This window comes from Podarcis cretensis (assembly GCF_951804945.1).
Source record: "Podarcis cretensis genome assembly, chromosome: 2".
In the NCBI taxonomy this organism is placed as follows: Eukaryota; Metazoa; Chordata; class Lepidosauria; order Squamata; family Lacertidae; genus Podarcis; species Podarcis cretensis.
The window spans coordinates 49,512,916-49,528,258 of NC_137171.1; the positions used below are offsets into that span (position 1 = coordinate 49,512,916).

Below are 15,343 nucleotides of genomic sequence, written 5' to 3' on the forward strand. Positions count from 1 at the left end.
CAAAACAATTATTTAAAACTGAAGCATTAAGATATATGATACTTTTAGATTGTTTTTATTTATAATGTTTTTTGAGGTTTTAATTTGTGTTTCCCTTGTCCTTTTGTCATTTGCTGGCTTTAAATTGCAAATTGTGTGTGAATCACTTTTTATACACTTTTTGTACATCTCTCTTTTGAACAGATTTCATGTATGATGAAGGCTGGTTAACAATTTTTAAAATAATAGTAATAATAATAATAATAATAATAATAATAGAATAGCTACACAGAATGTCTGCATGCATTGTGTCCCATTTTTAATATTCTCTTTCACACTTTGATCCAGGGCAGAATAAAATCCGCTTTATTCCTGGAATGGTTGGACCCATCTTAGAGATGACCCTTATTCCTGAAGCTGAGTTACGGAAAGCCACCATCCCAATCTTCTTTGATATGATGTTGTGTGAATATAGAAACACTGGAGAATTCAGAAAGGTATTGTTAGCTTCACATAGTGTTTGTCAGTACTGCCATTATGCTTAAATAACAGCAATATTATATGAAGACTCCAGAAAGGTGCTTGCGATTCTTGACACTTTTCTATAGAAAGGTGAGTGCTATAGAAGGAAGGGAAAGAGCTGCAGCACTGTTGGGCAAAGATATGGAAGACTGAGTTTATCAGAGATTAAATGTGGCCTTTTCCTGTCATAAACATATCATTCATCTGAAACATGTAACCTAAGAAGTCATCCTTACAGAATCAGACTCACAAATATGCCAAGTATATATATATAAAAATACTCTGAGCAGTTTGTTATGTGGGATGAAATGAATTACACTGATATGAAATACCTAAATGAAAGTGAGAAGCAAAGTATGTGGTTGAATGAATTAATCTAGAACTAGAACACTTCATGGAGGAAAGTCCTGTGGTCAATGATGAGTTATGTGTGTGTTGTGTGGGAATGCACCTTCTGTGAGTTTTCAGCTTTTGTTTTAAAAAACAAGTCTCTAGCACATTTACTTGGGAAAGTTATAACGAAGCATGGAAAAATGCTCACAAAGAGTAATACAGTTAAATAAATGGATACATATTGGGCTACCTGTATTTTGATACAACAGTTCTTTAATGGTCTTCTGGCGCCTTAACACTGTCTCTCTCCCAAATATCTGTCTATGGATCTCTGGAGGGGTCATTTAATTGATCCACACTTTAATTTCTCCTCCTGACCTTTAGATAAATAGATAGATAGAAGATAAGTCTGTGTATTTGGTGAACTATTAGAGGAAAATCATGGCAGCTTAGGTTACAAATGAACCAAATTTGTTATTTATGCATTAGCCTTTAAGACAATCATCAGTTTTGCCTTGCAGTTAGTGCAGTGAATCACAGTTCAGGGTTCAAAGAGCAGTCGCGACGCAGGCTGTGGTAAATTAATAATGATGGTTCTATCTATTGCTAGATTTCATTTGGAAAGGTTGTTATTAAGTTCTCAGTATTTACTCTCCCAGAAGAAAGAAGAGTTCAACATGGTTTGTAGATGGGGGCACATGTGTGCACTGCATTTAAGGCATCATGATTATATCAGTTGAGCCTGGAACAATCTGGCAGGTGGGATTATTGTTGTTGGTAGCACAGCACAAAGCTTTTGGCCTGAGTCCAGGACTGAAAACCATTTTGCTTCTCTGCATCTGCTCTTCCCTTGACTTAATAGCCCTCTATTTCCGTTTTTAATTACTGCTTCTTATTTTTGGCTTGTAACTGTTTCTCTTGGGGATCAATGCAGACAAGCAGGTAGTAGGACCAAAATAATAATAATAATAATGCTCCTGAAATGTGTATCTCAGACTGAAAAAGGTAATATAAGCTTAACAAGGATAACATCTAAAGCGTCTAGGAAATTATAGTTGCAATGTGGACACACAGCTTAGTTGCTAAATAGATTTCTAAGGTTCAGGTGGATAGTTTGGTGTTACAGAATAAGGACATAAAACACATACGATGGTTAAAGCTGCACCAAAGGGTGGTTAAAGCTGTGCCCCCAGTGGTATTTATTTATTTGCTTAAAATGTTTATTAACAACCTTTCAGAACAATCACTAAAAGGCATCAGTAAAATACAATAATAAAATCACATTATCATCAGACAAATAAACCTAAGACTAAAATACACGAAAACCAACAATGGACATTTATAGGGTGGTTGAGGACTCAACCCCTGGTGTCTCCATTTTTAAAAAATAAAAATAAATTGTGTATCAAGGTTGGAAAAGACAACTGCCTGAGCTCCAGGTGAGTTGATGCTGGAGAACATAACAGCCTACTGGCCCACCTGTGACGGTAACATATGAGGGTGCTGGAGTTGAAATAGTTAAACAGGTTACCCAATCAGAACCCAGGGGGGTAGAGCCAGAGGGACTATAAAACCAGCTCTGGGAGGGGTTCATTGGGAGTTGGGTGATTGGTTGGAGTGGGAGTGAATTGGGATAGAGTCTGTGGGTGGGTTGAGTTAGTGTAGCGAAATAAGCTGAGTCAGGAACAGTTAGGAGCTAGGAAGACAAGTAAATATCTGAGAGGTGGTTTAGTGAGTGAGAGCAGGTAGCAGAAGTTATAGGTCTGGATAGGCACCCCATGGTTGTAATTGACTGAGACTGTTTATGGAAAACATACACTTGTTAAACTGCAATAAATAAACAGAGGTTTATGTTCCAATTTAACCCTGACTGGACTCAGTATTTTACCAGGTAGGGCCTGGGTGGTGGCAGCGGGAAATAAAGTGTTGGCACAGGGATCAATAGATGGTGAAACGTCCAGGGACCCTGTGTGATTGCCACACCACCTACTCCAGCATCTTGTTCTCACAGCAGCTAACCAGATGCCTGTGGGAAGCCTACCCACAAGGACCTGAGCACTTCAGCACTCTCTCTACTTGTGATTCCCAGCAACTGGTATTCAGAAGTGTACTGCCTCTGACAGTGGAAGTAGAACATGGCCATCAGGGTTAGTAACCCCGATAGCCTTATCCTCCACGGATTTGTCTAATCCTCTTCTGAAACCATCCAAAGACACACAGTACTGGATGAAATTGACCAACTAGGAAGAGGAACCTGTGGCCCTCTATAGTTTGTTGGACTCAGGACTCTCAAGTGGCGCAGTGGGTCAGTGTGTCTGGCTGTTAACTGGAAGGCTGGCGATTCAAGCCCACCCAGGGATAGCTGTGGGCAGGATTTCTGCATTGCAGGGGGTTGGACTAGATGACCCTCTGGTCCCTTCCAGTTTACAATTCTGTGATTCTTTGTGACTCACATCAGCCCCAACCAGCACAAGCAACTGTCAGGGACAATGGCAGTTGTAGGCCAGAAACATCTGGAGAGTCACAGGTTCCCATCGCTGCCTTATATAATTAATCCATTTAATTTCCTTTTCTTTCACTTGTCTGGTTCTTTCCGTGCTGCTCTTTCATTGTTTGCAGTATGAGCATTGCCAGCCTGTGTGCAAGAAACGAAAGGAACAAAGAAAAGGGAAATGGGGGAAATGTCAGTTTGGAGCGTGCCCTTGTTGGTAGATTCCCACACAGGGAAGCACTTTCTTTCATTGTTTGCAATAAGAAACTGGGTGTGCTCTCTCGTAAGGAGATCAGTTTGTAAGGCGCACTGTATAGCCTGCCATTTGACACAGCAGGCTGTATATTTTTTTACTGCATGACAATGCTTTAGTCTGCTGCAATTCCAAAAGATATTGGTAGATAATATGTTTCTATTAAGAAAAAAATACAGAAATTTATTGTTAACTTCCAGCTCAATTGGTTAGACTGTGGTGCTTATAATGCTAAGGTCGCAGGTTCAAGTCATACGGGCCAGATCCTGTACTGCAAGGGGTTGGAATAGATCAGGGGTCAGCAACCTTTTTCAGCCATGGGCTGATCCACCGTCCGTCAGACCATGTAGTGGGCCAGACTATATTTTGAAAAAATAATAATGAATGAATTCCTATGCCCCACAAATAACCCAGAGATGCATTTTAAATAAAAGGACACATTCTACTCATGTAAAAACACTCTGATTCCTGGACTGTCTGTGGGCTGGACTGAGAAGGCGATTGAGCCAGATCCAGCCCCCGGGCCTTAGGTTGCTACCCCTGGACTAGATGATCCTCAGAGCACCTTCAAACTCTTTAACTATACAATTTTATTATTCCATTTCCAAAATATGCCCCTTAATATTCAGGGGGGGGGAGTTTATATAAAGTCCCAGGAAGCAACCCTTTAGAGGGCATTTTTTAGGTAAATCATGCTTTTAGAGATGTTAAATATTTTACTTCTCATTATGTTTTTTGAAAATGAAAAATCCTATCCATTCAATTCCTTATGAAAAAAAATAGTCCTTTTGTGTTTTTTCTCTCTCTTGCTCACATACAGTTTTAATAGATACTGAGAGAACTTAATAACACACGCATCAGCAATTCTGGGTGGTATTCAGCTATGTTTTACTCAGAGCAGTAGACCAGAGTAAATTAATATGCCTAACTCAGTCATGTTCATTCATTTCAATGGGTCTACTCTGAGTAAAGCATAGTTAAATACTACTCTAATATTCCTTCCATTAAATCCAAAGGCGTAGACAGTTGTAGTTACTAGCTCAAAGGTCTACACACAGAGTTAAATGGAATTTTGTCCTAATATCCATTTTGAAGAATAGTTTTCTGAATGAGCAGCCAATGGTTTTATATGCTGAGCTGATGAAACATCTGCCCCCAAAATAAAATGGTTTGCATTCGAAACTATTTGTAAGGGATGAAATGATAATATGCAACATAAATGAAATATCGGGTTAAGATTATTGTTAAAAAAGAAGATTTGTCTTTGGCTTAGCAAAGATTAATTCCTAAGCATAATACTATTTTGATCCTGGTAAGCAACATGTATTCATGTTGCAGATCCCTGTTTAAATCCTTCACTCAACATTTCCATCACATATTTTAACCAGCTGTGAGCAGGTTTTTAAATTACTTTTCTTGCCTGGTAGTTATTAGACGGCAGCAAAAATAGTACTGACTTTGAGCATTCATTGATAGGTTGTGTATTCACTGTGAGCTCTAATTCCCGTGTTCTTTTCAAAGACACAGGTGGTCTCTTGAAAACCCACCTCTCAAGGTTGTAATATAATGTTGGAAAGCATAATACAGGTGTCTGCTTGAAAAGGAAGGTGCATGTTCTTAGACAGTAAGCAACCAGAAGGTGTTCTATAAGAGGCACTTGCCTTACCCTTGTGTTTTTCAAAGCCTTTTGGCTCAAGGAAAGAAAAATGTTCACATCTTCCCCCAGTAGCCTACGCTCTTTAGCTTTCATCCCCTGGCTCCCATCACTTCTGTCAGCCTTGAGGCAGTACAAGCACATAAACTCATCCTGTTTCAGCTGAACCTTTTGGAAGTTAGAGGGAAAGTTAATCCTGCAAGGCAAGGACTGTGTCAGAATTGCCACCAGCATTACCACCCTGATGGATCAGGCTCAGTTCCCAGGCATCATGCAAGGTGGAAGGAGGACATGATTTATTTAAAGTATTCCTTTTAGTTGCTTCTGAGGGCTGTGCTGTGCTCCCACAAGGTGACACACAAACAGGAGCAAGGCAAGATCAAAAGATGTAATAGCCATACTAGGAAGACTACGATATACGTTAAGAAGCTACTCGGTAACGCCTAAACTAATTATGCTGAACACAGTATTGAAGAGGAAAGTCTTCAGTTTTCACCTAAACAGCTGTACAAGACAAGATGGAAGTCAATAGCTAGGGAGTTCCATATTTTGGGGGCCGTGTTTCTGCTGCTTGCCAACCTAACTGATCTTAATGGTGAGCACTCACAGAGGATCCCTGAGGCAAATCTTAACCAACTGGCAAGATTATATGGCACTGTGACACAGGCATCTCTGCCAGGTGGGCAAAGAAACCACTCATTATGATCATTCTGCTGCTGACAGTGTGCATTCCCTCTGCTTTGATCTGTCATGGTGCCTTGGGTTATCAGGATGAGGACAGTCTTAGGGCAGATACAGAATTGTATCCAACAAGTGAGCCCTTGCAATAAAATGTTGCAGCATCGATGTTCAGCGCCCTCCTCCAGCATCGATGTCTGGTAAAAAAACCAACAACAACACCCTGTGCATTTCACTAAAAATAAATGCAAAAGTAGCAGAGAAAGAAAACAATCTAAAGATAATAATAGCATAGAGGTGAGGATACAATTTAACACCTACTGCAGCCAAACAACACTTTCAGTTGCCAAACATTAAAATAAACGAGCTTCTTAACACCATAACAACATATATGCTGAATGACAGAGAACAATTAATAACACTTTAACAGTCCCTTACAGATGAGCAACACTTTCAGTTACCAAATGCAATTATTCTTTCAGCCTTCCCTTCCACCTGGTTCCTGCCCCCACCTCCAAAAAGAGTCAGTGCTCCATGGCCATTCCTCTTTTTCAGTCCCCATCTTGCAAACTGTGGTGTTCCTGCTAATGCCTTCCTCTTGTGCATGGATAATGCCATTTTGGCTGCCTAATCTCAGGCTGAACAACAGTAGTAATGAGAATAGTGATTTAACTCCAGAATTATTTTATATGATATTATATAAAAGGTAGTACAGGAAACACCAAAGCACTTCTTCCCACTGCATATAGTTAACTGTGGAATTCATTCTCACAAGATGTAGTGATGCCCTCTATTAGATGGCTTTGAAACAAGGTTAGATAAATTTCTGCAGGATAAAGCTATGAATGGCTCCTAGCTGTGATGGATATGTTTTCCCTCCACTGTTGGAGGCTGAATACCAGTTGCTTGGAATCACAAATGGGGAGAGTACTTTGGGGCTTCCCCTGAGCATTTGAGTGGCTACTGTGAGAACAGGATGCTGAGCAAGATGGGCCTTTGTCCTCATCTAGCAGCCACTTCTTACGTTCTTACATTCTTGTATCGGTACGGAGAGCACTTCTGCATTCAGGTTCTGCTTGTGATTTTCCCATATGCCTCTGTTTGGCTACTGTGAGAACAGGAGGCTGGGCTAGACAGAACTTTGGCCTGATCCAACAGGATCTGTCTGGTCTTTGACCACAAAGATTGATTGATTGATCCAACAGGATTCTTATGTTCTTAACAGATGTTTTCAGTGTATGCCCCCCTCCCCTTTAAGAACTCAGTACTGTTGAGATAGTTCTATGTTGCTCAGGGGACAAGCCACAGCTCAGTGGTTCAATCCAGATAGGGCTGGGAATACTCCCTATTCCACTTTCCTCCCTGTGTGTAGGAGGTAGATATCTTCATCTTGCTGTCTTGGATGCCTTTCTGCAGTACAATGCTTCACAGCCTCGTATTGTGAGGGTGCTCAGCTTAATTTCATTTTCTTGCATTCTCTGCGGGAGAAAGGAATCACATTTTTCCGATAAGGTGGTGCACCTAGTTCTTGCAGTTTTCCCACTGTTGCAACAAAAGCGCATCAATTTAAATGTACTACTTTCTGTGCCTGCATTAATCTCCAAATATGGATCAGAGCAAACAATAAGAGAAGGCAAGCTTCAGCCGTGGAAGAGATAGTGTTTCTAAAATACACAGAGAAGCCAGTGAGGAAGATGACTCTTGGATGAACTGGAGACTCCCTGCTTCCTCTTAAACCAAATGTGCAGCGAATGAGGAGTGGAACAACATAGTTAACAGCCATCATCCACATGCACTGTTTCTATATTCACCTAAAGAGAAGAAGCGCAGGGCCTGGGGAAATGAGCAGAATGCGTTGCAAATGGCAGACAGACTGCTGCCAAGATTCGGTGACACAGGCTGGACTGTGTCTATAGGAACAGATCTTCTTTGGCCTTTATTTCCTGAATGCCTGGCAATGTGCTGGTACCCTCTGGCAGTAGATAAGCATTTTCCTTTGGCTGCCTCCTCTTTAGCTGCCACTCCAGCAAAGGAACAACAGACCAAGATTATCAAAATGCTATTTAGATGTCATGGGAACTGTCTGACATGGGCCTCAGAGTCAAGGAAAGAGAGGAAATGGGGTGTATAGCTGTTTTGGGGGGTTTTTTTGCTGTTATGTTATGTATTTGTGTTTTTATGTTGTAAACTGCCCTGTGATCTTCAAATGAAGGGTGGCATATAATTTAATTTAAATAAATAAATAAAATAAAGGAAGAAACTGCAGAAATGGGGGATGGGGGAAGGACGCAAACCAAATCAACTGGGTGGAAAGCTGTGTCTATGAAATGGTTATCGCCAAAGAGAGTGGGTGGTTGGTGTCGATCAAAGTTAGACTTAATACCCATGTGAATGAGAGAGAAAGGATATCTGTTACCTGTTATGTATAAGAGATGACTGAGGAGACTTGTTTTTTTTTTTAGTACCTATTTTCTTTCCTTCCCCAACCCCTTCCTTCTACTTTTAGTTCCTCCTGGCCTATTTTGGATTTTCATCCAAAAGTAGAGGTTAGATTTGTATGTGGATGTGAGACTTTATAGATCAAATAGAAGCTTGTAGCACCAGGGAGAAACTACATAAGGAGCCACCTAGAATATTATGAGCACCATAAACATTAAGTGTTTTGAGGGGGTGATAAAAGGGATGGGTCGTCTAGACCTAATGGATAAAGGGAGATGAGCATTTTAAATGTGATGGAACATAGATTAAGTGGTTTAAATAAACATTCTCTGCCATGATGACAAATGTCTCAGAATACACCAAATGTATGTTTAAACACTTCTATCACACTTAGATCCAGTGTGCATCAGGTTTGTTTTTGGTTTACCAATTGTGGTTTGATTCAACAAAACAAACCAATACCTTTGGCTTGGATGTAATACTAATCCAGGGATGTTGTTTTATTACTTGCAGTAGGGGAGAAGTGGATCAGGGGGCATCCACTTATTCTCAGTAAACTATTAACTATCGTTTACTATGACATGTAGGTGCTGCCACTGAGCACTGTGTCTTTCTATAGCCAGCAAAAAAGATGAGAGGGAGAATTACAAATAAGATGAGAAAGAGATGCATAGATATATGGCCACTGTTGGACCAGCAGATTTGGAAAAGGTTGTTTTTGTGTCCTGTGAAGTGAAAATGGCAAAGCAAGCACCCTCTCTATGGTTAAATTAGGACATTGCACTCTACCATTGTTGTGCAAGATATGTCTGAATTGAATTTTAGTTTTCAGAGACATTTAAGCAGCAGCATTTTGAAGGCTCAGTCATCAGTAATCAAATCCAGCTAGCCTCACATAGAAAGGAAGGTCAAAGAAAAAGATGTGTCTTCTAGTGTAGACAGTGTTGACGAAAGACTCAGTGGGATAATTAATCACACTGAGCATATCTGAAGAGCAGAGCGGAGCATAGAAGTGACATGTTTCCTGTCTAGTTACAGCACAATCTAGGTAGCATAGGATAAAGATGAAGGGAGAGGACAAAGGGACAGAGGAATATCAGAAATTTGCATGTACTTGTAAAGCAGCTTTAAGCAATAGGCAGAAGCATTACGTAAATGTTTGACTTGTGGTTTACAGTGGTCCAAATACGATAACTTTGTGTTAATGGGCTGAAGTAGGCATGAGTGTTGCTGATGTCCTGTATGGCCAAGGTTGCTGTCACAAGAAACATAGGAGGCTGATGTAAGAATTGTGCATACAAAAATGAAAGACAAAGAGAATTATGGGAAATGAAGGAAAGATACTGCTAGTGCAAGCATTAAGACTAAGTGGAAAGTGACCAAGAGCCAGGGGCAGTTGTAACCAGGGGCAAAGTCTCTAAAGCAGAAAAGGGTATAACACAGCTCTGTGGGGTAGGGTGTCTGCTAGTATATAATAGATACTATAATCCAATCAAACTAAAAATATAGAGAGACTGAGGTGCACTGATGTTGGGGTTGATGACATCTTTGCCATAGTATCTATTTGCAGCATTGTTGTTGTTGTTGTTTTATACATTTCTCCCCACATGGCAGCAAATCACAGTATAATAAAATGCATATAAAATACTTGCAAATATAAAAAAGAGTTTAAACGCTAGCATTTAAAAGCATTTAGAAAAAAGCACCCTTATTATTTATATAAAAACAGTTTAAAACAACAGCACAAACATAACATGAGTTAAAGTATAATTCAGGTACCAAATGTTGGGACAGATATTGACTCGTGAAATAGCAAAAGATGGAAATGCTTTTGCTAACATACGTATTGGTGTGGTAACAAACCATACTATACCAGCTGTGCCAAAGGCAGCTATAAGAGTAACAATGAGTGGCAAGGGATAGGTGGTGCATTTATTTCCTTTAACAACTAAAGAAGCATGCATAGCTTTGCCTTACACTCTTCGGCCACTGGAGTTTTGCCTTTTTCAGCAGGTTGCATACCACAGGCCAAACTCTCATCTTCAACATTTTTGTTATGAATTAGCACACTGCCAAATTAACATAAAACAGGGATGGAGAACAGGGTCTGTAGGCGGGGTCCTCAGTTCCTCCCACCCCCAAGGGCTACTTTGACAGGCAGGCAGTGCCGCCCACCCGTCAGTCGCCTGCCATCACCCATGACACCAGCTGACCCACCTTCAAAGGAAAGAACAGGAAGCTCACAGCCAATTCTTTCTTTTCTTGTTTTGCAGCCTGGCTTGAACTCAAGCCAAGCTGCAAAAGAAGATTCCTGCCAAAAAGGGGCCTGCTGGTCAGCATAAAACTTTAGAAGACATTTGTGCTGATTACATGACTAAAGCCTTGATTCTATAAAGTATTGCTCTCTAGTTTTGTGAAAATTTTTCTAGGGGGGCTTTTCAAATATATTTCCGAGTTACAACCTTTATGCTACTGGTTCCTCAGGGACTTTTCTTGAGTATGTGGTTATAAAAATTGCCATCTTGTTAAATAACCTTGCAAGTGATTTCTGTTCCAAAAATGTACAATGTATTTAGTTATTTGGAGTACTGAAGTAGACAAATTTTCTATATTTGAAGAGATCTGCATGAAGGATGCCTTTATTTATGCTGCTGTTGACTGTTACTTAAATGGGTTTTGTTCAGTCCCTAGACTGTGTTTCTCCAAGGTTACCAAGGAAACAATGATGCCATTCAGCAATAAATACTAATTGTACTGGATGTGTACTGTGTTAATAGAATCAGGGCCCACATCAAAACATGGTATATCAGAACAGGGAGTGTTCACTGGTGGTACAGTCAGGCTCAGCACCACAGGACAGCCTCCTGTTCCTACACAGTCACTGACCTCAGTAGCCAGCAACCTGCTTACCTGTCCAGAGTGACAGCTGGCAGGGATGTGTGTGTGTGTGTGTGTGTGTGAGAGAGAGAGAGAGAACAGGTGCTGACTGGGCCTGCACATGGCAGGTGCAAAGCCTGCAGCTTCATCATCTTTAATTATGCTGGCCCCGCCTCTGCCATAAGAACAGATGATGGGTCCAGTCCAGCATCCTCTTCTCACAATAGTGAACCGGATGCCCATGGAAAACCTCTGAGCAGAATTTGGGTGCAACAGCATGCTCCACACTTGTGCTCCCCAGCAACATTTATTCAAAGACATACCACCTCTGATACTTTAGGTAGTACACAGCCATCACGATTCGTAGCCATTGGTAGCTTTATCCTCAATGATTTTTTCTAAACTCCCTTGAAAGTCAATTTGGTGGCCATGCTACATCCTTCAACATTGAATCCCAGTTTAACTATTTGCTTCTTGAAGAAGTATTTCATTTTATCTGCCCTGAACCTCCCAATATTCATTTTCATCCGGGTGTTCTCTCTATCCACTTTCTCCTGCACCTCTATCTTCTCCTGCCCCTCCCCCATCCCTCTTTTTTCTTGAACAAAAAAGTTCCCAGTGTTTTAACCTTTCCTCATAGGGGAGTTGCTCCAGCCCCTTTTATCATTTTGGAAGAATTCAACATCAAGCTGCCACAAACATTTCATCATTGTGAACATTTCTGCTTGTCTGACAGAATGATATCCCCTCTTCTCCACACACAGTTCTAGGGTTTCTTCCACCACCCTGAGCCAATTTGAGGGGAGCATGAGGGGAGGAGAGGGAGAGGGAAAGCTCCACTGCACTAGCTGAAGTCCTTGTGCAGGCTTCTGCTATTGGAACCAGCTAGCTGAATCTGGCCCACGATGTCTATTGGATTCCCCCTCCCCCTTTTAAGCCCTAGTCCCTTTTCAAAAATATTAGTTCTTAGCCAAGCAACATGACTAACCATTACTGTTTAGAAATACTTGTGCCCATGTTTGTTTTATGTCTTTCACATTATCATTTATCCATTCTGCTTAATTGCTCACTTTCTATTTTGTGTATGTACAAGTCACCATGCTAAGTTCTTGAGGTTCCCTTAGGTGTTTTTGGGGTTGTTTTTTTTGAAGTGTGAAGTAATACTGGGTCCATGGCAGATATCAGGTGGGGGACAGACCTCTGTGCATGTGGGGTTTCTGCCTTCCAGCTGGACCTAAGTACTTTACTTGGAGGGAGGGAAATGTGATTCCATGCAACTTGTATTTTATCATCTGCATATTTTCCAAACATAGAATACAATGATTCTTTGCCAATCTTTGATGCTCAAACTTTGAATATTCAAGCACTGGTGAGATTTCACATGCAGCCAGGGTGGGGGGTGGGGGTAAAGCCTGAACCAAAATAGCTTCACAACCAGCTTGTATGGGTTCATTGTCACATCAAATGGCACTAACAAGAAAGGGCAAATCTCCAGCAGTAAACAGTTCATTCCATTTCCTTTTTAACCATTTGTTTCAAAGGTAACCAAGAATGCAAGGTAACTGTTTGTACATTGATAGACTAGACATGTAAATCAGTTTTTCAACCACGAGTCCCCAGATGGTTGTTGGTCTCCAACTCTGTCACCTCCAGAAAGCTTAGTCTACTGGTCAAAACTAAGTTCTCTGAGGAATCAAGGCTGGAGGTTATAAATCACCTTATAAAGAAAGTGGGTGGTTACACGTGCATGTACACATGCATGTGCACACACTATCATTGTAAAAAAAACCCCAGAAGCAATTCAATTTCTGTTCAGATAGGATTCTTCAATGCATATGTATAATAGCCATTACCCAGCACTGAATCAGTGACCTAAAAATAAAGTTACAGGCCTTAAGAACCCAAACTATAAAAGCAATGGCTCATCACCAAAGTCAAATTTTCTCAGATAAGACTTACCTGGATATTACTATTTAGAGCTTCAGCAGTCTAAGGCAAAACCTTTTTCTCCACACATCATTCAGTCTTACTGCCTTTAAAATTTGTCTCAGTTCTTTATTTTCAGAGTAACTCAGAATTAGCCATGTTTTTTTCTTCATAGTAAATGACTGCATTTTTCACCCTCATTAAACAAGTAGGTTTTATAATTGTGCAGAAAAAAATAGTCTGGTAAGGCTGCTACTTTAAAAGATAAATAAAACGTAAGGTTTATTCATGGCAAACAAAGCCATTCTAAATCTAGATTTTATATGTGGCCCAGATGGAGCCAGAACTTAACACTAGTACATGCTAGCTCATGCTTGGACTGACTAACTTGGAGAAGAAGCAGGAAAGAAGGAAAGTTACTTGAAAGGTAAGGAATCAGGGAGTGGCACAGACAGGTTGTCTTTCTGTCTATACCTCCCCCCCCCCCCAATTCAGGGAACTTATTGCATGTGTTGTTGCTTTACTCCCAGCAATAATATCAAAACCTGACTTCTCAATAATACTTTAATAGGGACAGCCATCTTTATAGGGAAAAAATACTATGTTTTCAGTCTGTAATGTTGTCTTAATTTCTATAATCACCAAGCTGTTGGTAACCGTCAATGTTCTTAAATATTTAAATGGTTGGTGTGGGGGACATATTTTCCTTTATGTACACAGTGGTTAAAGGTTTTACTTTCCTTCCCTGAACAGTTTGAAAATGAAATAATTTTAAAATTGGACCACGAAGTGGAAGGAGGCCGTGGAGATGAGCAATATCTGCATTTGTTTGAATCAATGTAAGTACAAAGAAGGGGCAAATCCTTAGTTTTTGGGTAGGATTCAGTCAATGAGCCCCCTCAGTGGAAGCCCTGCACAAAGACTTCCATTTGTACAAATGGGCTTTCCACTCTTCTTTCCACACGCATCCCAAAATTGGTTCAGGGGGAATGTTGTGTGAGAGAACCTCCAGAACAGCACACAGTGGGAGGAGAATGGAGATGGTTCCATCCAGTAAGTTGAAATGCTTGCCCTGACAGATCAATCACTTTAGCACGATGATGAATGCCTCCCACAATTTTTAAGGTTGTTATATTTTAAAGCTGAACATTTATTTTAAGTATGATCCATATAGTCACTTATTTATTGTACTTCTTCCCTGTTCTTACATGGGGCTTCCAGTGGTCTCCTAGAATATGGCTACCAGATCCACTTCTGCTTAGCTTCAGGGTATTCCTTGAAAAATCTCTTTAAATGGACCTTTTTTAAGGTGGTGTGTGTGTGTGTGTGTGTGTGTGTCTTAAATAAACATAGGTCTGTAACTCAATTGTGCCCCCAGGGCACCTGTGCTCTGTCATGCAAATATATATACAGTCAGGGAGTGAAAAATGCTTCAGGCATAAAACATTCCCATTCAAATTTAGTGTGCCTCAAAACACAAACTTCTCCAGAGATGGTAGACCTGACTCAGAAGCAAAACAGAAAGTACATCATAAAATTGGAAAATGTTAGGATGTGGTATTGGAGCTAAGCTACTGGGTTTGTTGTTGTTAGAGCTAGTATGTTCAATCTAGCATCAAACACCATAGAGGTTAGCACAGTTTACACTTGCCTAGCAGATGGCTGACTTGTAGCATGTATGTTGGGGTGGAGCAGCCTTCCTGACTCCAGTGTCATTGCTGCTTACCTGGACAAGACTGGGGCAGTGCAACAGCAAGGTCAGGGCATATGGGTGCACCCATGGGAGTACCTGATTGGTCTCACTGGGACACCTACATGGCCGTGACCTTACCACCACTCAGCCCCACACCAGCCAGGTAAGCAGCAGTAATGGATCCATGGCTTTACCCACATACAGGCATGCAAATCAGCTGTAAGGAAGTGTCCATAATATATAAACAATTTGTTTTTGCAAAGGTACTTTGCATTCAGATGCTGATTGATCCCCTTTAAGTAAGTTTAAATAGTGATACGTAGGGGAACATTGGCTAACATTTTTCACTTTTTGAGGCATTACAGAAATTAAATTGGCTTGGTCATTGGACAATATCCTGTTTAATGAATGCAACCCTTCCCTCCTTTTCTTAACATGTGTGGATGGGTTATGTTTCTAAAATGGAACTGAACAAGCATAAGAGCAAAAGTACTGTAT

At 40.6% G+C, this 15,343-nt stretch overlaps 1 protein-coding gene across 4 annotated transcripts in view; it reads left to right on the forward strand.

Moving 5' to 3' along the window:
- Positions 1-15,343, forward strand: part of DOCK2 (dedicator of cytokinesis 2) — a 246,372-nt gene that overhangs the window by 188,773 nt on the left and 42,256 nt on the right. For all 4 annotated transcript variants that reach the window (XM_079964756.1, XM_079964759.1, XM_079964757.1 and 1 more), the window contains 2 exons: positions 328-476; positions 13,906-13,991. In XM_079964756.1, the coding sequence (XP_079820882.1) occupies positions 328-476; positions 13,906-13,991 (235 nt within the window). The remainder of the gene's footprint in view (positions 1-327; positions 477-13,905; positions 13,992-15,343) is intronic.